Source organism: Hesperophylax consimilis, chromosome 10 (assembly GCF_061612785.1).
Source record: "Hesperophylax consimilis isolate HC1 chromosome 10, BYU_Hcon_1.0, whole genome shotgun sequence".
In the NCBI taxonomy this organism is placed as follows: Eukaryota; Metazoa; Arthropoda; class Insecta; order Trichoptera; family Limnephilidae; genus Hesperophylax; species Hesperophylax consimilis.
The window spans coordinates 20,049,573-20,074,521 of NC_142845.1; the positions used below are offsets into that span (position 1 = coordinate 20,049,573).

Below are 24,949 nucleotides of genomic sequence, written 5' to 3' on the forward strand. Positions count from 1 at the left end.
TTTATGTTTTCAAAGTGTACCAATAAAAAAAAATAACGTAAAGTATTCGTGGATAACTGGTCTTTAAAACACTTGCTTTATTTCGAGCACTCGGCTACGCCGTCGTGCTCGAAAAATCGCGCGTGTTTTAAAGACCTGTTTATCCACTTATACTTTAAAAACTAATTAGTGCTTCTACTTATTCTATTTTCAGTTTTTGACAAATTATTTTTATTTTTAAATACATTTTTCGTGTTTTACATTATAAATTATTGTCAGTTTTCAATATTTCAATTTCTATCTATTATAAATCAATCTAGAATGTTATATGTCTAATATATAACTTCATTAATGTGCTTTAGCGCTATTTAAAAAGGCTTAGCAAATACATCAAGCGACCATCACATCATAATGCCGTTAAAGATTGAAGATTATAGAAGAGAAAAATAGATTATCAATTTTTTAATATTGAGTACCTACTTGGTAAAAATAAAATAATAATATAAAATTTGGTATGGTTTTATTTATTTGCGATTTCCAATTAAGCTCTGTATCAACAGTAACACTTTAATATTTTAAACTTTCGTGAGGTTGGTTAAATGAATTAAAAAGGTTGTATGTATTCTTGAACAATTTTGTTACATTTTGGCTACATTCTGTTGCTTTAGAAAATGTTTCGATACAAAAATTTGCATTTTATTATTTATTTATTATTCATTAACGCCCTATCACGCTTTTACAGAGGAAATTGACAATTTATGTATGTTAGTGTAACATAATACATAGATTATAGCATAACTATATACAAAAATAATAAAAATCAAATGCCAATAATAAGATTAACATCAAATCTAAATAACAACACCTGATATTGTAAATAAAGCCAAGTTTCTAATATAAAGTAAGTATGTACATTGTACATTCGTATATGCATATATTTTTCATGTTTGTTGCAAACTAGTAAGATTGAAAACAGGAAGATAATTTACTCGTAAGGTATATAAAAAATTACTATAATAAGTTATTATTCCAGGAATTTTAATCAAATTAAAATTTAATTTAATTATTTATATGTGCGTCGTATCATGCTTATGTGCCAGTGTTGTTTTCTGTTGGCTAGCTTAATTCTGTACAGCGACATTATATCATTATCCACGTTAAAATGAATCATTATTATTATTCCGAGCGTTTCTTCTCCAGGAGGGTGTGTTGGTGGGTGTCAGTGGCACCCTACCCGCCAGGGTTGCCACTGTTCAATATTTAAACCGCTTTCATGAGGGTTCATGCATTATTCCCTGACCGCCTTGGCGAAGGAATCTTATTTTTCAAGATAGGTACAGGTCTGCCAATTATTTAAAAAATATATAATAATATTATTTTAAAAAATTATTTTCATTCACCTGTAGCTTTTTAACGACGGATGAGGCTTGCTTTACTGATTTATTGCCAATAAAATTGAGTTCATACTTAGGTGAACAATTTATTGTTGCAAAATGAAATTCATGTTAAATTATCTTATTCTGCATTACTATTATTACTAGTAACAATGCTGGATGAGAAGAGGTTCTCAATTTTTATTAATTAAAATAAAGTTATTACTGCATTTCGTACCATTTAAATAATTTTTATAATTACTTAGGTATAATCACAGAAATTATTTAATTTATTGTTGTGATAAGTGAAAATATCAAAGTATTTAGTAACAATACTAAGGTGGGCAAGTTTATATTTAAAGAATTTTTTCGTTATTTTTTGGAGATCTCCTGATGATGCACTCTTCAAGATTTTTGAAACGTTTGATAATAAAACAAATTATACCCAATCTGGTAACAGCAATAAAAAAACTACCAAAATATTGCTATTGGCAGTAAAAATCTAAGCTAACTTTATACCATTATCGTAAACGCACACTAATGCCAATTTGAATGCAATTGCAATGGACACTCTGCATGTATCATTTAGCCTGAAATAATAACTTCTATTAATATATTTATAAACATGAACTTAACATGTAAATTTGACTGTCTTCAAATATGACAATGTTCCTAGTAAGACAGTCTTACAGCACCACATGTTACAATATCTGTCATACAAATAAAAAAAGTAAAATCAAAACATTAAAAACATTCCATTGTAATAGAATAATTTTTTAGGCTCGAAATAGTGCTACGCGTACATCGGTCGCGTGGGCCGTTCGCTTGCGGTAATACAAGTATGTAGAAGAATGAATAAAGAGAAAGTAGTGACAAGCGATTCGTTATGCGCTGCATTTGAGGACCAACGGTCCAGCTCATCAGCGCTACGTCGTCGGTTGCCCTACGGTATGCATGGAACTATTTCCGGCCTCACTGTTTATATTGTCAATAGCTTTTATTTTGCCGATTATTTGTTATGGTGGCCCTGAACCGTTTTCACCCTTCACCAGCTCCAGTCGACTGTGGAGTACTCAGCCGGATTGCCCCAGGAATAACGTGTTGATATAGGTTGACTATACGGTCGGTATTTGTGTCACGGCCGTGGAATTGTTTCACACAAAGAATACTTAAATGAAGCGCGGATAAAGGGAAGCTGAATCTCTCTGATTGGTTGACTGTCTCCTGGGCGGTGACAGACGATAAGTACAATACAGGTAAAGTAGAACACAAATAAAGAACAAAAGTAACGCAAGTGGAAGCTAAGCACAGCAGAGGAATAATGATAAAGTCACAAAAATATAAAAAGCGGTAAAGTAAAAAATAATAATCAAATAAGAGAAAAACAAATAGGAACTTTTGCAGCAGCGTAAATGAGTCAGGTCCGAATTTTTTGTAAATGTTGACAGCAATGGTTGTCCGTCACGTTTGTAACATACAAAAAAATAAAATAATTTTAAATAGGTAGGTAGTTGAATCATAAATTTATTTTTTTGTCGATATTGTTAAAAATAAAGTGAAATTTTTGATTTCATGCAAATATCAAATAAAGGATTTTCTTATATTTCATATCAGTTGATATAAATATACGGTTATTTCAGTTAGAGCAAGAGTATTTTGAAATACGCCAACATATTTCAGTTGAAAAGTTTAATTTATGAATTATAAAATATTTAAGGTTGCGTTGCGTAGTATTTTTATTCTACTGTGGAACGTGCGTAACAGTGAATATTTATAAAGGAATGAATTCGCGCAATTTTATTTAATAAAAATCAACTTATTTAATTTTTCTAATATTATTTTGACGCAGTTCAACCTTTTTTAACTGTAAATACCGCACGAGAGTCCCAACTATCTAGAGCCAGTGAGACTATGGCATTCCCAATTGGAGTATATTGTGTGTCTGAAGGTAGTGCGAAGATGAAAGGAAGAAGAAGAAGGAGAATAACCTGGTTATTCAAATCTGATCACCAAACACGTCCAAAGCCATTTCAAGCAAAGTATCAATTCTGATCACGATATTGAGAGCATCTTTGACTGGAAAAATACATACCGGAAATATAGTAAATATTATTTTTATTAATAAATTGTGAAATTACACAAATTGAACTACTAAATTTTACTTGCGCATGCCGGGATTTTAACTTGCGACCTCCGGATTGACTGTAGATAGCCTTTTCCTCGACCACGGAGGCCAATAATGAAAAAAAAGAACCTGAGAAATAAAGAAAGTGATTCTATTCCGTTATTTTTCACAGCGCCAAATAGAAATAATTTATAGTGATGTTGGTGTAATGATTATACCTAAAAATACTTTCAGGAAATTGTACAGGTAAAATGTATGGTTTCTGTTACATTACTTAATTTATAAATATTTAACGAACGTTATTTTGATTTTCAATTGAATAATCTTCAATAATTAATACTGTTTGTTTTTTACGGGAATTTTTTTTTCTTGCTATTTTCTAAAAATGTTAATTATTTTAGATAACCTTTCGTAATTTAATAATGTTGAATTATTTACTAAATACAATTAACATTGATGTAGATAAGCCTTTACTAGACTCCTTAGTGCAACATATTTTCCAGTGTGCCACGTTCCATTGCGATTTCCGTTGTGCAACGTTGCAAAACTTTTGGTCCTTGCCCAAGTACCATTAACAGTTAACCTTTGATCAACTGTAATTCAACAGTCGTTCGATGTTCACAGACCCCTTGCCTAGCATTATTCCTCAGTCGCACGTAAAGCCACAGAACACCTGCAATAGGTGTACTCGCGTCCAGTGTCAAATGTTATTTTCGAAGTTTTTCTTCTTCGAACCTTTACGTCCTTTCTCGTGTCGATATTACCCGTGTATAGCTTAAGTGTAACTTTTTCCTTAAATAAATGACAGTAAAACTAACTTTAGCTGCACACAATTTGAAATACTAGGCAAAGTTCACTGCAGTACCCAAATATTTTTTGTTATTCTCATTTTAAAAAAATGTTATCTTGTGTCTGTATTAAAAAAATCACAAAAAGGATTATTGTTACTATTTTTTACTTCTATTTTCTAAGAAAAAAATAGTGATTTTGTTTCGAGATGTCTTAAATTTAGTTCAGTGTAGAAGTTATTTTGACTTGATAAGATTTTATAACAAAAAATATAAAGTAATGAGTCCATTAATAAAACTGTGTCTTCTTGTACACCTGCGTATTACCATGTTCATGACCTTATTATTAGAGAATTTTATCACCTGATGTTAAATATAAAGTTACAAATATTTTTTTAAATAAAAAAAAATACTCAATATCCAATTGACGATAAATAATTGAATTTGGGTCCAATAATATCAAATTACCTTGTACGTAGTTGAAAATATGTATGGCACAAAGATTGCTGAAAAGAGTGGCAGGCATTCTACGTGATATATATAACGTATTTGTGAAAATATCTTCATTAAAACTGTTATTCTGTTGAACAACGTGATTTTTTTACCTGAGGACCTTCTAATTCGATACTGAGATAATATCGATTATTTTTTTAAAAATACATCACCAAATGATGAAAGTTTATTTAATAGTTCCCAAAAAAAGAAAATACATTTAAAAAAAATTAAATCTAACCCAACCAAATAAACATTTTCCGAAAATCAAAAGCAATCAATTTTTCACTGCCACATACAGATGTTACTACCAGCCTATACAGAAGTTATATAAAGTCTGGTAGAGTATCTATGTGTAACTCGGGTTCATTGAACTCTGGAACTGGGTTTTGTTTGAAATCGGAAATTGATTGTCAAAGTAGGTACCAAAATTATTTTATTTTGATTAATTATGTGTATTTAAAAGATAGGTTTACCCTTGTTGAAATTTGGTTACGAAAGGTAAATTTCTGATAGTCTTTTGAAATAGGGTCTTTTGAGAACCCATCGCATCGACTAGGAAGATCTATGCCTCATGTCCAGTGAAGTATAATTTATAGGAGATATTAGAAGAACGAGATGTGCTATGAGCAGTTCATACTTGTTTTGCCCAGTGTCGCCGGTTTTGTTCATCAATACTACTGCACACCTTCGCTTACGCTAAGGTAACGCACTAATACATAGAACAGATTTCTGTGCGTACACGTCCCGATAGTATTCAAAGTACCCTAATTAGGTAGTACTCCGCCTACGGTCCGGCGGCCAACATAGCATATCTCGTTCTTCTAATATCTTTGGTGTGAGCCGAATGTTATTAATTTTCTGAGTGTGTTTACACATCTCAACACTCCCCACTTTACTGGATTTATACCAACATTTAATTACTTTGTATTTGAAAAACCGACCAAAACTCTTTCTTTCTTTCCAGCGAGGACTCTTTACGTTAAAAACGCTGCGCTGGTCAAATTAAATTATCAAAGTTCACATTCAGGAGAGGTTTCAAAGGACTCCTCTCTTACATCTATGGCTGCAGATTTATAGGATAGCCAAGGGGAAGAAAAGGATCTGAGAGATATTCGATTAGAAAATCGAAGAATTGAATCCGATACGACAAGAAGAAGGAAGACAATGACTCCATTTTGTTGGAGTTTCCTCCGGGTAATTAAATTGAGAGAGAAAAACTCGATGTTTCTTTTAAATGCACATTTTATCATTTTAGTACGAGGTGCATTTACAAACGGACAGTTTTGTTAAAAGTTTACATTCTGTTCATTTGAACATGTACGCTTTATTTTTTATTTTTTTTAAATTTAGGATAAGAGTACCTACCTTCGGTTTTTCACGCAAATAGCATATTATTAGTAAATTATATTATGATATAACAATATATTCCCAATTGATATATTTATGGAAGAGACTGGGCAGTGGGCATGTCTGTATGTACGAAATAGGGTATATTAAATCTTCACGTGAAATTGATTTTTTTTTTCAAACATCGATATCATTTCTTGAACAGATAATATAACTGTTGTTGCCTCCGAGTCGAAATAACGTAAATTGGCCACAAAAGTTTTTTAAACAAATTCGGATTCAAATCACGGCGAGCTCAAATAAATTTTATTTGATTAGTTTGTGTTATTTCATAAATTAGCAATTAAAAATAATATTAAATTTATTTGCGGCATGTTCCAGAGTCAAATATACTTTCAGTATCGTCCTCAGAATTGAAACTTTGTTTGAAATGGCTTTGACCGTGATTATTTGGTGACTAGATCTGAATAGCCTGGTACTTCCCTACCTCTCTCTTCCCCATCTCCTTCCCCTCCCACTACCTTCAACCTCACAACATACCCCAATTGGGGATGCCATAGCCTCACTGGCTCTAGATGATTGGAAGCAGTTGGCAAAACTCTTTTACATAAAAATCAAAACTATGGATCACATTTTTCTTAATATGAATTAATTCTAAATACGGTCCAGCTCATTAACTATTGTGCATTAGGGTGTATCGATTTTTAACTTTTTTTTTGTTTTCAAATTCCAAGTTGAAATAAAGTTGCTACTAGGTACCACAACTTACCACAAAAAATTTCGGATTTTTAAAAAAATGTTTAGGTCTCCCGCACAAGGCCTAAAGTTTTAATTTTTTTCAAAAAATATCAAATTTTTTTTAAATTTAAAAAAATAAAATCGTAACTTTTGTGTTTATTCCAAGTAAAAAAAACAGTAATATTAGGGCATAAAAATAAGTAAGATACGATTTTTTTAAATAAAATATATATTTTAGGTCTCCCGCACAAGCTCTAAAGTTTGTTAATTTTGATGAAATTTTGTAATTTTGTGTACATTATGTGAACCATATTTTTTTAAAGTTTAAACCACCGGAATTAATTGTACTTTTCTTATAGAAGGCATAAAATGAGACAATATATATACATAATTCTTATATACATACAGTAAAAATATATACCACATATATACTATATATATAATATGTATATATATATATATAGTATATATGTGGTATAAATTTTTTGTGGTATATGTATATAGGTATACCTGAAAAAAGATAGTTGGACGGTGTAAATTGTATGAGAAAGGTGTTGAAAGAAACTAATGTTATTTGCTTTTTCTGTTGTTTATTGCAAAAGTATAAAAGGTTATAACATGTCATAAAATGTAGTATAAAAACTAAGTACAAAATGTTGCTGATTACTTTCCATACGACATGAGTGGCAGTTTTCTTGTTCTACTGCAAATTTACTGACTTGTTTAAGTATTCGTCCTTTCATCTTGGCTTCAAAACCTTAAATCAAAGTTATGTATAGTATTTACATAGGCCTAGTGAAAATTTTATAAATGTTATTACAGTTCCCAAATGAAATTTCAATTTAATATGAAGACAATTCTATTACAGAAGAGTTGGCCAAACGGAACCCCGGCAACATCTTGCACGCCAGGTGGTTTACTCTGGCAAATCGAGTCCTTCGTTTATATGTAGCCACCGATGATCCGACCCCTCAGCTAAGAAAGCTTGCAGAGTTCATAATGAAGGTCTACATACCATCATGGTTTTCAATTAAGTGCAATCCCCAAATCCCGCAAGCTTCCATTCTTTAAAAATGATTCTTTTCAGCAATTACTTGGAAGATGAGCTAAGAAAAGTCGTCAATGCAACTTTACAGATAAATGCTTTCATGGCTCACCCAGAGCATGTTTTAATAGCTATGCTGTTCGATGAACGAAAACGTATCAGAGCCTTGGCTTATAAGAGAATCCAGAAAGCTCCCTAAGGGTATTTAAACCCCCTCAGATCAATTTTGATGTTGAAGACTATATAGATATGATTGACTGGCAATCCACTTCAGTATCCGAACCCCCTCTTGTTACTGATATGAGCCTAGAAGAGTTGGAGTCAATTGCGGATACTGGCAGAAATGGGTTGAATTTAAAATTCCTTCACAAACTCAAGCGGTGGAACGAATTGTCAAGGAAGTCACAGAAGCTTCAAATCAAATCAAATCAAAAATTATTTACTGCAAAATAAAAAATTACAAAAGGTGTAGCTTATGGGTAGACCCCATTTCTTCCAGCTAACCACATTTATTTAATTACAATGTTTATATAATATTATTTGTTTTATTATAATAATTACAATGTTTATACAGATAAAATAACAATATACCAATGAAAACATAAAAAATACAAATATATATACCAATAAAAATAAGCGTTTCATTTACGTGAGGTATTCACTCAACGTGTAGTGACATTTATTAACAAGGAAAGTGTTTAGTAACGATTTGAATTTGTGTGTATCTTGTATTTGTTTAATGTTATGTGGAAGGTTGTTATATACTTTAATGGCCATGTAGTATGGTTCTTTTTGGAATATTGTTTTGTTTTTGTTCGAAGCGAGTATGTGGGCTGATCGAAAGAGATGGTTTTATCCGTGCCAGACTGGAAGACCGTAAGAAGCTACCTACGTTTGAGACCAAGAGCCAGTACAAAACCTCTGCAAAGGATTAGAAATTAAGTAAGTTTTTTTCGACTATTTTGTAGTTATAATGTTTCTAAATAACGTCTTTATCATACTGTATTCCATATTAAGTTGAAATTTCATTTGAGAACTGTAATAACATTTATAAAAATTTCACTAGGCCTATGTAAATACTATGAAAGGACGAATACTTAAACAAGTCAGTAAATTTGCAGTAGAGCAAGAAAACTGCCACTCATGTCGTATGGAAAGTAATCAGCAACATTTTGTACTTAGTTTTTATACTACATTTTATGGCATGTTATAACCTTTTATACTTTTGCAATAAACAACAGTAATAGCAAATAACATTAGTTTCTTTCAACACCTTTCTCATACAATTTACACCGTCCAACTATCTTTTTTCAGGTATAAAACATATTATATATATAGTATATATGTGGTATATATTTTTACTGTATGTATATAAGAATTATGTATATATATTGTCTCATTTTATGCCTTCTGTAAGAAAAGTACAATTAATTCCGGTGGTTTAAACTTTAAAAAAACATGGTTCATATATGTACACAAAATTACAAAATTTCATCAAAATTAACAAACTTTAGGTCTTGTGCGGGAGACCTAAAATCCATATTTTATAAAAAAAAATCGTTTCTTACGTATTTTTATGCCATAATATTACTGTTTTTTAACTTGGAATAAACACAAAAGTTACGATTTTATTTTTTTAAATTTAAAAAAAATTTGAAATTTTTTGAAAAAAATTAAAACTTTAGGCCTTGTGCGGGAGACCTAAACATTTTTTTAAAAATCCAAAATTTTTTGTGGTAAGTTGTGGTACCTAGTAGCAACTTTATTTCAACTTGGAATTTGAAAACAAAAAAAAAGTTAAAAATCGATACACCCTATTGTGCATTGGCTTAAATCTTGCCAGGACTTAGGATTCAAGTAAAATTATTATAACATTAACTATTTCTTGAAAGTCTCCCGCCACTAAAATTAATCCACTAATTAATAAAATAACACAGTGATTATTTAGTATATTTTTACAAGGTATATATACTTGAAGGTTAGTAGTTTAATACCTGCAGAAGAATTTTCTTAATAATTTATCCCTAAAGTTAATGAAACACGTTCTTCAAAACACGTACTGAGGCCATAAATTACGCGTCGGTATATTATGCGTTTATCAACGGAATGCCCGGTGTTCTATGTAAATAATTAATATACTGTCGGGACAAGGGTTTAGTGCGGAAGTTTTCCATGCAAAAAGCACGGAAATATGATGGTATAACTTTAACTTGAAGTACTTACTACCCTTCCAGACCTTAAGTGGAAAATGAATAGTATAGCCTTAATAAGGGTGGAAAGTTGACGAGAATATGTGTGAAAATAGCTCCTAAATAATTAACCAGAAATGCGTACCCAGTATCAACCCAAAAAAAATTCAGAGGGATGACAATAACGTCGGCTTACAACGAAAATCCACTAAGTGCATTTTTTGCTCAAAATGTGTTAATAATACCACGAAGTGCAGAAATAATACTCTACATGCAAGTAAAATCCACTTAGCGCTGAGGGGTTTAGTAACAGGAGTTACAAGAAAGTAAAAACACACTATGCGTATTTTGTCAGATATACTAACAATGAAAATCGACCAAGTGCAATTGGTGTGTTTTCTTTCAAAATTATAACATTATAGAATAGACCAAGTGCACTTGGCGGATTTTTCTTGGCAACATTTAATATGGTTGAAACTAATGGCGTTTTTTAAAGCTACAGCTGCAGCCAGGGCGGGTATAACACCGATCGAAAATTGAAACCGAAATATTTTGAAGTCATATGATTGCTTAATTATATCCACCAATGGAAAACTCGGAAAGTCTATGGATTAAACTTTTAGAGTTTTTCATTGGTGTATAGTATAATAAGTAGGCTCCGAATGAGAATTGTACTGTCCAGTACTGTTCAACATATATATGGATGAATTAACTCACAGGTTAAATAACGCTGGGGTAGGCTGCCATATTGGAGGAGAATGCATCAACAACGTGAGCTACGCAGACGATATGGTGCTGATGGCACCGTCAATAAGGGGACTAAGAATTCTCTTGAAGATCTGCGAAGAATACGCACTCGAAACAAACATGTTATATAACGCGAAAAAAACAGCACTGCTGGTCGTCAAATACAGAGAAGGACCAAAAAAGATTCCCCCAGCGTTTTTAAATGGAGAACCTCTCATAATAGTAGAAACAACGAAATATTTAGGGCATATCATCACCAACAACTTAACGGATGACGACGACATCGATAGGCAGAGGCGAGCACTGAGCATAAAAAGTAACATGCTCAGTCGAAGATTTCGACTCTGCAGCCCGCAGGTGAAAAGGACGCTATTCTCAGCTTTCTGCACTACCTTGTATACTTGCGAGCTGTGGGCCAATTTCAAAAAGCGAACCATGGAAAGGCTTCGGATTCAATACAATAATGCCTACCGCATAATGTTCGGACTTCCAAGGCACTGCAGTGCCTCCTCGATGTTCATGGAGGGAAGAGTTCCCGGCTTTGCTGCCCTAATGAGATCCAGGGTAGCCGGAACGAGGGGAAGGATCAATAACTCCAGAAACATCCTCATCATCGAATCCCGCCAGACCTCAGGATCGAGCATCGAAAAACATTGGAGAAAAATATTGGCCCCCATAATTATCGCTCCGATGATAAGCTTACAAGATATTTAAATGTTTTATGTTAACACTCTCCATTCTATATAGTTCCTTTTACTTTTTCTTATATTTTATTTGCTCTATCAAACTTACATTTTAAATTATTTGTACTTAATTGTATCTCTGTATATAACATTGTAGTTATATTTTATGGATTGTGTGGGATTGCACTAACCTCCCCACATTCTGGAATAAACAATTATTTATTATTATTTATTATTTATTATTATATATTGGCATATCTTTTTTAGGACCAATTTGTTTCATACAAAAAGCCCGAAGATATCGATCTATCGTAGTGAGTGGATTATTTATGGCTGCAGCTACCGGACAGTTTTATGTAAAAATTGCTGGTTATTTTGCTGATTTTAACGTAAGTTTAGAAGAAATTGACCACAAAAACACAATTTATAATTAAATTGGGTCTAAAGCAATGAGACATTGAGAAAGGTAAGTCATTACACTTGTTATTAAATATTATTTGGGCCTTTATAATAATTGAGGTTAAGCTATGCCTAAATCATAAAACATGGAATTTATTTGTTAAAAAAAATTTCTATGAATTATTTGTACGTACGAACTTATTTTAGATACCTGTTACAATATTAGATAGGCACCTCCTTTCCTGTTAAATACTCGTGCATTAGAAATCCCTTAAGATTAAATGCAGCATATCTATTTAATTAAATTTAATTTAATCTAATTGTTTTTATTGTATTACCTATTTATATGACTATTTTATTTTTGATTTATATTTTAATTTTATGTTTAGGTACCTGCCTAATATTTTTTCTCTTTGTTTTATCTTATTTCCATTTTTATAATTTATAACTTTATTTTATTGTTTCCCTGTTTTACTGCATTTCATGTTATATGGCAGACTGGGATTGCACTATCCTCCCAGTCCTGCTGGATTAAAACTTAAATAAAAAATGTATATATTGATTTCATTATAATTTTACTCGCGTGCCTTGTTTATCTTTGCACTTGAAAAAACTTGTGAAATATATATATATATATTTTTTTTTTAATAGTGAATACCTCACAAGAGTCCCAACTGCTCCCGTCTGGAGCCAGTGAGACTATGGCATCCCCAATTGGGGGGGGGGATGTTGTGAGGCTGAAGGTAAGTGGGGAAGGGAAAGTGGAAGGTGGGGAAGTACCTGGCTATTCAGATCTAGTCACTAAACACGGCTAAAGCCATTTGGAGCAACGTTTCAATTCTGAATGGTGGTCTTACACCAGGGCGATACTGGTAGTATCTTCCACTCTGGAACGTGCCGCAAATATACTATATACTATATATTATTTTAATTAATTAATTGTGAAATAACACAAATTAATCAAATAAAATTTATTTGCGCACGCCGGGTTCGAACCCGCGACCTTCGGAATGGCAGTCCAATGCGTTACCACTGGACTATGCCGGCCGTCACTCTTTGCGGAAAGAAATATTTAAATAATGGGTATTATTTAAATATTACTTGTTGAAATAACTTTTTAGGACACATAATACTAGTTTCGCGTAGTATATTTGAGTCGTCGCTTTGCGAAACCCGCTCTGGAGATTTCTGCTGATTCTGATACGTTCACAAAAAGTGCGTCGTTTTAAAATTGCAGAAATTCGCAATGTTACTATTATTTACTAGATGTACCCCACCACGCATTGCTGTAGATCTTTCCGTGTGTGCGGTTAGAGAATCAATAACGCGTATTGCTTTTACGATGGCGCTGTTTAAAAAAAAATGCTTTTACCTGTGACGGGTGATGACTATATAGTATGGGTATTTTTGATTGTATATTTGACTGCAACGTTGTATCAATTTCTTGAAACAAAGAAGAACTTGCGGAGATTTAAGATTTTAAACAAACGAATATTCACGTTTTTATTTATATAGATTTAGTATTATTTGAAAACAAAGCATTATTAATAAAAAAATTCGTCGTAAAATTTTATAACTAACATTTTTTTGTAAGAATGGCAAATTAATAGATTATATTAAGATCATTGTATCATTATTATTTAGGTGTTAATCGTTCTTATATGTATTTAATGAAGTTATCAGAGGCACTACAATGAAGATACCTTTCTACCTTACCACCATCACAAAAGAAGAAAAAAGTTTTAATCTCAAACTAAAAAAAGCGGCAAAGGTTACATGAAAATTCGCCGTAGACACTTTCATATACTTTTTGGATAACTTTGAATTTTGAAAGAAAATTCAGGTAAAGTCTTTGCTACAATAAGGATTTTATTTCTAAAAGTTTACTCTAGTATACTTTTCTTTTAAGGGTTTTAAGGGGATTTATCTAACATTTCTTTGGGTCTTTGTACATCGAAATTGGCTTACGAAGAAATTCGTGAATACCTTTGTTTTTTTATCAATTTTGTATTGAACTTAAGGCTTATTTGTTACACTATTATTATTCACATTAGAATATTGAATTGGATTATATTACCACTAAACTTAAATTATTTTTTCAGACGTATCAAAAAACTACAATTTTCAATTCATTATTGCTTATTACGTGTTATTGTGCATTCAGCAATGGGGCTTCATCAAACTGTTTGAAATAATTACTGTACTAAAATAGCAACGTAAGCAAGAACGAAAATAAACAACTTAAATACTCAACATGAATCAATATCACCGATTCAAATAAACAAATCATGATTGCGTTAGTTTTTGTAATCTGAGAGAGGGGGCTAACCTTTCCTCCTTAAAACTTTCAGTATTTACCGTCGGAAGGTTAAATAAAATGGAAAGTTGGTGAGCGATACATGTGTGGTCAAATTTATTAATAATATTATTGTAAATTAATTATCGATATAGAGCTTTGTTATTAAGATATTATCATACTTTGAGTATATTTGATTTATTTTGAGAAGCTGTTATAAACCTTGACATTTGTTTTGCAGACTTTGGCCTAGTCACTATGCATTTTTTATGCTGTTAGGAGTTGTACTCTCTGTATTGAACTCTAGGCCTAGAACTCAATACAGATAGAACTCTAGAATCCTATCCCCTATGTTATCAACCATCGTACTATTAGCGACAAATGTTTTCGTCTTATTAAATCATGTCACATGTAATAGATAATAATTCAAATGTAGTTCGGATACATGAGATAAATGTTAATAAATTATTTAATCGTTTTATTTATTTATTATTTCAAACGCCCTGATGGGCTTTTACATTGTACATAATTTACTGCATAATACAGTTTCAACAGAAGGTTTTATTTTTAAAACATCATCACAAAAATAACAATTTTTTTAAGCTCACAACATATCTACAAGAAAACAACAAATATACGCAATCGCTCTTTAAATATGCTACATAAAAATGTCATTCAGGTATCTCTTGAACACAGGCAAACTTATATTAAATATGTCGATATTTGAGGTGAATTTGTTTCTAAGAGTGTGAAAGTGAGAAATAGGTGCATGTATGTGATAGTTGGTACTAAAGTTATTGTTGCAAAATAATATATTTTGCCTAGTTGCTCGAGTAGGTACTCTCAAATCTATGAATTGCAGGAGTTCACAACAGTCTAGTTTGGAGTTAATAATCTTAATTAAAAAAGTAAGCTCATTTATTTTTCTTCTGTTTTCTAGGGAATGTATTTTAAGTGTATTTAGTAAGAATGTATAGTTTATGCTTTCAATGTAACTTCCACAGAACTTCCTGTCATGCGAGAGCCATTTGTCCCAAACGATGCAAATACGTTTCGGAAACCCAACGTGCCATGAATGGGCAATGTGTTTACTTCGTCTACAAAAAAATGTCTCTTTATTACTTAATTATTTCTTAATAATAATTTCAATCATGTAAGGAAAAAACATTAATTACATAAAATGTATCCATCCTCGCATTTTGTGCCATTTAACATCTTATGTAGTAACGCATTAGTATTTATCGCCATAAAAACAATTTAAATCACTCATGTGTAAGAACTGCGTAAAGTGGAAACAATGGATTAATAAAATAAAACTTTTTATTGCCTATTCTTTGTATAATGGGATAACTTTTAAAGTGAAAACATTAAAAAAAAACCTTCCATAGACTGCTTATTTTTAGAGACAAAAGAAACAAATCCGAACGAATTGTAACTTGTAAAGTTTGTTTTGTTTGCGTTAACGGTTCAGTTACCTACACTTATTCATTTATTATTTCCGAAAAATATTATAACAAGGCTTTTACTTGTTAATCAACCCACCCACTGAGTACCGAGATAACAGTAAAGAGGTATCATTACATGAGTAATATTCATGAGTAAGACCAGTGCTGGTTGGTTTTTAGATAAGATCAACATCATGTACAATTAGCTAGAGTTCACCCGGTTGGTGAACTTTTTAAATATACATCTATTTGAATGTCACTTTTGCTTTCGTGAATGAATTAATGCAAGTCTTGGAAGTGAAAATGTCGGTCATTCCCAACCGGGATTCGGCTTCGGAAGTTGTGAGCACAGTCGACTTCGGTCCCTGGGTGGGAAGATTCAATTCTCAGTCAAACCAAAAAAAAACTTTTTAGTAAAATTATGTGCCATTCTCAAATAATTTTATTTTAAAGGGTCAATTTTTTTAAATAATCTCGCATCGCAATTAATATCGCAAATTAGTATCGCAATTGTTAACACATTTGACTTCCATCAGAAGGTTACTGACCCCTTTCTGCACCTCAAAATAATAATCTTATGCAATAATAATAAACACAGATAAATATTTGTTTCTGTATATATATTTATACAGAATATTTATACAGAATATATGTTTCTGTATATATAATTATCGCTCCGATGATAAGCTTACAAGATATTTAAATGTTTTATGTTAACACTCTCCATTCTATATAGTTCCTTTTACTTTTTCTTATATTTTATTTGCTCTATCAAACTTACATTTTAAATTATTTGTACTTAATTGTATCTCTGTATATAACATTGTAGTTATATTTTATGGATTGTGTGGGATTGCACTAACCTCCCCACATTCTGGAATAAACAATTATTTATTTATTTATTTATTATTTATATATATATATTTTTTTTAAATTTTTGATTTTTTGACACTATTTAAAAAAAAAAAATAATTATTTGAGTCTTAAATACGAGTAGTATTAAGTAAATAATAATTCATTTTTTATTAAAACAACTTGTGAAGGTTATACCCAAAATATATCACTAAAGAAGAAGATAATACAGAGTGCAGCAAAAAAGACAGCGCAGTTTTGAAGGGCCGGTACATCCCGTGTGGTAAGGGTAGGAACCTGGGAGGTGTCTCATTGTGTCGAGAGGGTTATGCCGTTTGCAGTCATTACCATGGTTTGTTCCGCACATTTCATGAAAATTGCCGTTCTTTCGTCGTCTTCACTTTGTCACTTCCATCTCTGTGGAGCGGTGAATAAACAAAATTTTCGGTACTGGGCTCAATATATTCCAAGAAACTTCACGAGAAACCTTTTTATTTCCCAAAAGTGGCCGTGTGGTATACGATTTCCACATTTAGGGTGATTGGGCTTAATTTTTTTAGGAGAATTGACGAACCGTAACTTTCAACGCCCAAAGTTATCTTTCCATGTTGGAATTTTTTTTAAACCGTATTTGGAAGAACTAACTGAGAAAACAGTTCTGGCAGACATCTGGTTTCAACAGGACAGTATGACCCATTTTGTATGAGTTTCAATGACGAAACTGCGACAAATATTTCCTTTGTGCCTCGTCTTTTTGAGGGGTGAAGTGGGGTGACGAACCCGCTCGCTACCTCATTTGAGCATTTGCGACTTCTTCCTGTGGGGCTACCCGAAGCTACCTTTTTAAACATCATCCTTGGAAGAACTAATGGAATGAATTTGGGAGGGAATCACCGTTTTACCCGTTGAAAACTTCAGAAATCGCCTTAAACAATGTATCGCTGCTGGTGGCCATCATCTTTTTGATTTCATCTTCAGGACTTGATACTCAAAACGGCTTGATGTATCGAATCAAATAAAAAAAACCATTTCTGTATTGAGCATTTTTTTCCTTCAAAACTGCTCTGCCTGTTTTACTGCACCTGAACAAATCTAAACGAAACATGAAACAGAACAAGACACATAAAATAAAAATAAAACTGTCACAACTAGGAATCGAGCCCAAGATCTTGAAACAAGACATTTTTGTTTCGATTCCTGGTTGTGACCGTTATCTTTTTATTTTCTGTGTTTTATTATGTTTATTGTTTCGTTCAGATTTTTTAGTTTTATCTTCTTCTTCAATTACTATTCAAGGATGACGAAGCATAGTTATAGATGATCTATGAAAACTGAAATGCGCACTTCATGTCATAGTAAAAGTTTCACAATAATTTCGCATAAAATTACGCAATTTACAAATTTATTGTTAATCTGAAGTTCCCGGCGTTGTCCGGTTTGTTTTTTAAATCCGATGTAGTTTTCTTCTTATTTTGAACATCAAGTATGCAAAATTTCACAGAGAAGTATACAAAATCTACATTGGAGTGGGAAAAGTGGTTTGGGGTGGTTTTTCAAAATCTAATGTAGACAGTTACCTCCCTCTTGTTTTGAAGGTTAAGTGTGCAAAATTTCATCAATCTTCGAATAAAACTGTAATTTGCAAATAAAATTATATACCCGACACAGACACTCACTCGTCTTTATATTTATGTTAAAACATATAATGTTTCTTATATTATTAGATAAATGGGTTGGGGCTTGATCAAATTTTATTTATATTAAAATTATCTATTACTTCCACCTGAACGTTGAAAGATCTCCAGAATGCGCAAAGCCATCCTAAATTTCGGTGTAGAGCATCTTTTTATGGAAGCGGCCACATCCCAAAAAGGAATATAGCCAGGGCCGGCCCTGATCCAAAAGGCGCATGACGCGAGTAAAGTTTTGAAGACCATTGTCAAAACCAATAGACACCTAGATAAGATCTCTCTGTTCTCAAAAATGTTTGGATGATTTGTATTTTTGTGTAGCTTATCTCAAGGACGATGTGTTAGTACTATTATGTGTTAAGTACTATCAGCACCTTGGCGCTTTGAAAATTTATTGCCCGGAGAGGACTGCTCCAATTTCGCCCGCTTAGGGCCTGCCCTGAATAAAGTGCCTTGATGATGATGACTGAAAAATAAAAAATCAATTAAGTTAAATTTCTGGTTGATTTAACAATATCCATTTGCAAAACAAGGCAGCCCAATCTACCCGGACAAGACTGGAATAATTATTTTCCCTGAATAACTCTCATTCTGGGCAAATTACGTAGAACCATTAAAAAACGAACGTGCCAAAAATCCCAAATCTTCCGCCAGGGATTTGACTAATGGCCTCGGAGTTACTTCTAAATGGTACTCAATAAATTATCATTCTGTTTTATTAATATTCGCTGTCACAGACCGAAGGAATTTATGTGTAACTTCTTGAACACGTAAGGGCTTTCCTTAAACGAAAGGAATTCGCCAGAAATTGTTTATCATAATATGGAACTTTCCATCCAAAGTCATGTGTGGGGCTCATTAAACTAATGGATCGAGTAACTTTAATGTCGTTTTGAAGGAATAATGAGTGTGTTCTTCAAATTTAATTTCCTTAATGTTCGTCATTTATTTACAAAAGTGTTTATTGTGGGATTTCAAGGAAAAACGTTAAACTAACTTGAAAAGGTGTCATCTTTTTATGTCATTAGAAATATAAATATTTTACGAGTAGTAAAGTTTTTCTATCATTCATCCCAACCAAATTTATCGAAAAAAAAGTTTCTTATTTATTTAATTACAAATCCTTTATAAGTTTTTCGACGTATGTGTGAGGGTATTATATATTTTTATTTTATATTTTAGGGAAATTAACAGTTTACAATGTTATCATAACTATATTTATAAATGTATGTATACAGAATGTAACAGCACTTACCGGAAGGATATTAACCAGCGATTATTGAGCATATTTCGAGTAATATATAGAAGTCGTTTTGCTGTTAGATGATTTTTTTTTTAAATCCCTCACACGTCGTAACTGAGCAGTTGGGTACAGCCTAATGGGTCACGTGATACGTTCTCCGTCTCGTTCCGGCAGGACGGTCAGACGAGATAAAATGCGTATCACGTGGTACCGTCATTACGTGTAGCAGTGTGATCAGAGGCCACGTGTGATAGAAAAAAAAATTATTGAAAACAAATATCATCGGACAGCAACATGAATTGTAAGAAACCTTCGGGTTCGTGATGATAAACCCTACGTTAAAAGCCATAATCATTCACCGAGCTAAAATAACGAAAAACACGCCACAAATGAACATCAATTTCATTTAAAATTGACATATCGTTTAGCTCTAAATTCGCATTTTTTCTGAAGTGATAATATTTGATTTTATTGACGCTATTGTGTTTTTATTGGTATCGCATAACACTAAAGTACTGGCCACTGAAAGAGGGAGATAATAATATAATAATGTCACGAAGAGCGTAGACCCTTTTGGAATGACAACCGTTAAGAATCATCTTGGGACATTACCCGCGCCGGTGACTGAAACTTAATTATCATCACCTCCAACACCCAGCACTGAACACTGAATATATCGCCGGGCAGATCATTGTCGTGGAACATGCGAAGGTATAATTGAGAATCATCATCTTAAACCTAAGAGTACCGCAATATTAGGACATAAAACGATATCTTCTTTTAATATCGTTAAGGTTAATTTCTGGCACTCCATGATATTCAACTGGGCGATGGTTCCATGCTAACTCAACACAGTGACTAATCAACACACTTTTAAAAAGTGATATAAAGTCATTGAAAACGATGATTTTTTTTTTAACCTAACCTAACCTACTTAACCCAGTTAATAAAGTTTTTGTTTCATCACTTTCCATGACTTTATATAACTTTTTAAAGATGTGATGAATTATCATTTTGATGATTTATCCGGTCACCGTTGCTTTTACGTCCAACAGATGGGGTTGTTTTTAAAAAACGCATTTCTGTCCAACAAATAGCGCTGTTTTTAAAAAAAGCTTATTTTACAATTCTAATACTTTTTTATGAAAAGTTACTTCACAAATTTAATTGATTAAAATCCTTTCATTTTTACTTGAATATTAAAAACATACTAGTAGTTAAAAACCCGCTCCGCGGGTTTTTTTCTGCTAGGCCCTGCGGGCGGCTCTTAGTTGGGCTTCGCCCATTTTAAGTGATATTAAAAACAGTTACATTTAATAGATAGATATTAGGACATTCACAGAGAGAGGGTGAGTATATATATTGTTAAACACGGAACAGGAAGGAGTTAATTAATAATAACATGCTAAATTTACGCATAATAAGAATGACAGTTGTTTGAATAAATAAAAGGTGATGGATTATTTCAAATGAAACACTATTATTGACTACATGTCTACAACTGATATAAACTGTTATCGTACCTAATATAATTAGCTCATAGGAGACTTGCAGTGCTTAAATATGTGTTACAACCGACAATGTCTATAAGTTGAATCAATATCGTTTAGTTTGTCACAATTAAAGATAGTTAAAACAAAATTCACTTAAATAATAGATTATTACATATTGATTAATTGTACCCGTGTTTATGAATAAAAGGAGGGTAATTGTGCGATGACATTAGCAGGCGGTTTAATTAAAATGTGTTAATTTTACTCCAACTGGTGGTAATTCTTTACCTACAACTGTTACTGTATCTAATAAAGTTTAAAGTTAGATTATATATACACTAGTACTGGGCGTTGACGATAATTCCATCCAACGCCAACGTCGTTATCGTTGGCGATTTTCAACTGTTGAAAATAACTATTGAAAATAACGCCGACGTTGACGCAACTATAATTGATTATTTCTAGTGATTTATTAACTCAGGTCTGTTTTTAGTGCTTAATTCTCCATACTCGATGAAACCTCATTCATCACATTTGTTATTATATTTTTTTAGATAATTTACTAATACCTAAGTACACATATTCAAATTATCATAAAGCATTAGACGTTATAAAAAATTACGGTCCAAGTATTTAGAATTTCAATGATTATTCAGTTTAGTTATTTGTAAGAATATAATGTCCATTTTTGAAAAATTAATAAGATTAGACGTTTTTTAAGAAAAATAAAACCATGGCTTACATTATTTGATAGGTTTACTCCAAGCTCAGTCTATTTAAGGTCCAACTTGTTTAGCACAGTTCAGACGTTTTTACACATCAAATTATTTATGTTCAATATTTACGGTTATTAAGTCATTTAAAGGTATAACACATCTGCCCTGATGATGGACACTACAATGCTGTCCGAAACGTTGGCTAAAGAAGGAGTTAGCGCAACACGGCATAATACCCCAAAAACAAAAATCAAAAAAAACATTTAAAGGTTATTTACAGATTGTTTTTTTACGCATTTCTATATTTTCGAATCCATATTCAAAAACACCAGCTGTCGCACTTTTCCAGCCTTAAAAATGCACCTGCGGTCGGATATAATTTGTCCAGTCTTGGAAAAAAATCGTTCACAAGGAACGGATTTTGCTACAATACCGCATTTTTCTATGAAGATTTTTTCAAATTCGGAAAATATACTCCTTGTTCCTTCCACCATTTCAGGGGACAACTCTTTCTATCAAGAAGATCCATTTCGAGATACATGTCCAGTTCTTTGCGGAATTTGTTATTTGGATTATTCACTGGCTTAATTTTTTCGACTACTGAATTTAATGCATTCCAAAATGATAAGGGTTTGTCTGAAGATTCTGTTTGATTTTCAGAAATATCTTGCAAATAGTCTTGTTCTTCCAAGGGAGTAGGTACCCCCCTTAACAAAAGTTTGTGAACTATATTTATTTTTTTTGGTTTTAGAACTATATTTTTAAATACATTAACAGTGTTGGGATTAGAGTAATAAATAACCATCTGTTCAACTGTTTAATATTTATCATCAGTCCAAAGTTCAATCACACTACGACACAAACACTAATAATTATTATTCAATTACAAATTAGTTTAGTCATCAAATTTATATCAATTACTTACGTATTTTTACATAAATCACTACCTAAGTAAAACAATTAACAAAAACAGATTGAATAGACGCGCGACAAGCCAGTACAATCAAACTAAACGTATAGGAGATCGACACAATATTTACAAAAAAATAAACAAAAAATAGATCAAAATCGTATTAGGGAATCCCTATTAACGGGTGTTCCCCGGATCATTGATGTATTATTATTATCTCTATGCCCCACACACGTAATAATAATCCAACAATAAAGTTGAAACTGTTGGAAGTTGGAAGACGTTGGTTTCGGTGTTGAAAACATTACCCTGTTGAAATATTAAAGACGTTGAAGATATATTTTGCTAGTCGTTGAAAAATTTTACTGTCCCTTGGCGCTGCGTATCGGCCGTATTGGATGGGAAAATCAAAAAAAACGCGCAGTAGGTACGTACAATACCAAAAGACCATTTCAAATAAGGCATAATATCGTTCACGAAGTGTAATCTCTTGACCCTTTTGATTTAACAAGCCAACACTGTTGAAAACAATATGTACATAACGTAGCTATGCGGCCGACGTTGGTTATTTTTTACTAGTCGTTGATAAATTTGATTGTCCATTGGCGCTGTGTATCGGCCGTATTGGATGGGAAAATCAAAAAAAACGTGCAGTAGGTACGTACATTACAAAAAGACCATTTCAAATTAGGCATAATATCGTTCACGAAGTGTAATCTCTTGACCCTTTTGATTTAACAAGCCAAACTGTTGAAAACAATAGGTACAAAACGTAGCGCGGCCGACGTTGGTTATTTTTTGCTTGTCGTTGATAAATTTGGTTGTCCCTTGGCGCTGTGTATCGGCCGTATTGGATGGAAAAATAAAAGAAAAACGTCTAGCAGGAGTTACATAACCAAAAGACCATTTGAAATATCGAGTAATGTTGTTCACGAAGTGCAAACTCTTAACCCTTTTATTTATTAGGCAGTTGAATCGTTGACTGCGTTGAATAATATTCGCAAGTAGGTATTATATTTCAACTATTGACGCTAATTATTTTCAACAGCGTTGGACGTTGAAACAATATAACTATTGTTTCCAACAGCTAGTTATATTTTGATACAGTACTAATATACACCTTCATCAGGAGAGTAAAAATCTATTTATAAAGGTAGATTATTACAATATAGCGCCCCTGAGGTGATATCTCACAAAAGCGGCGCTATGGAAATTGTCCAATAAATAAATCAATATAATGTTTACATTTTATTGTGTATACACCGAAGTCAAAAATTAAATATAGATTGCAATTGGGAAAGAAGAAGTGTAAGGAGGGGGGAGGGGTAAGAGTATGCTGGGTTTATAATAATTAGGAATTACAATATCGTTAGACGGGAAAGACCAGTTGAGTGGGAAAATATTTAAAAGAAAGTTTATAAAAAAATTCTTGTTAATTATATCTGTTTTTATATTAACATGTTTCCTCATTTCTAAAATTTCAAAACTATTTATCGTGAAGTATTTTAAGACCTGAAAAAAACAAATAGCATTTAAAGATAAAACAATATATTTATAAGACAAATAGCATTTAATAACGGTTATTCTAATAAATTGATAGTTGAAATACTGAATAAAAAAAATTAAACATATTCTCTTCAAACGGTATTTCTAAAGATAGAAATAAACAATGGCGTAGAATTCTGTTTGTTGATAACGATACTTCTAAAATTATATATCAAAACAATCCTGGTACTATTCAACTGGCGTTTTACACTAATAACAATGAAGAAATATATTCTTAATAATAAAGATAGCAAAATTCAAACAAAAAAATCACGAGTTTAAAAACTCAATTGGGATGATTGTAATTTCTTTTACAAAGGTAGAACCAATAGAAACTTTGAAGTCAGAACTAAAACATATCGCAGGGCTCTAAATGGAAATATTGAATCTGAGTTTGAATAATGATCACACTTTCGATAAAAAATTCAGGTCTTAAAATACTTCAGTCAGGATATAAAGCATCGCAAATAAATAATTTTGAAATTTTAGAAATTAGAAAACATGTCAATATAAAATCAGATATAATTAATAAACAAAAAATGTATAAATAATAATGAAAAATGCCATTACAAAGTGATAAGCTTCCAGAAGAAATCTTCTTATTACGCTTGTTAATCGTAAGTAGTCAAATATTGTGAGCTGCATATTTTTAAATATTCGCGCCATTCATTTGGTTGGTTTTTATACCGCCAGAGGTGCGCTCTGTCGGCCATCTAATCTATAGCCGTGCGTATCGGCCATTGAAGGAACGCGTGATTTTTTTATAAACGTCAAACATAATCACGTAACTGTGGATAATTTTCACCGTAATGTAATTAATCCAATGGATTATGAACTTTCTAAAACATAT

The 24,949-nt window shown here is 32.1% G+C and overlaps 2 protein-coding genes across 2 annotated transcripts in view; one reads left to right on the forward strand and one right to left on the reverse strand.

Moving 5' to 3' along the window:
- The window catches only part of LOC149420430 (5-hydroxytryptamine receptor-like), an 864,571-nt gene that overhangs the window by 794,939 nt on the left and 44,683 nt on the right, over nucleotides 1-24,949 (reverse strand). The window lies entirely within an intron of this gene.
- On the forward strand, nucleotides 10,779-11,540 carry LOC149420436 (uncharacterized). The gene has a single exon (XM_089636360.1). The coding sequence runs from the start codon at nucleotides 10,779-10,781 to the stop codon at nucleotides 11,538-11,540; it is 762 nt and encodes a 253-aa protein (XP_089492486.1).

Bases quoted from the DNA above. Each gene is read 5' to 3' on its own strand.
- LOC149420436 (XM_089636360.1), top strand. From the start codon at position 10,779: ATGGATGAATTAACTCACAGGTTAAATAACGCTGGGGTAGGCTGCCAT.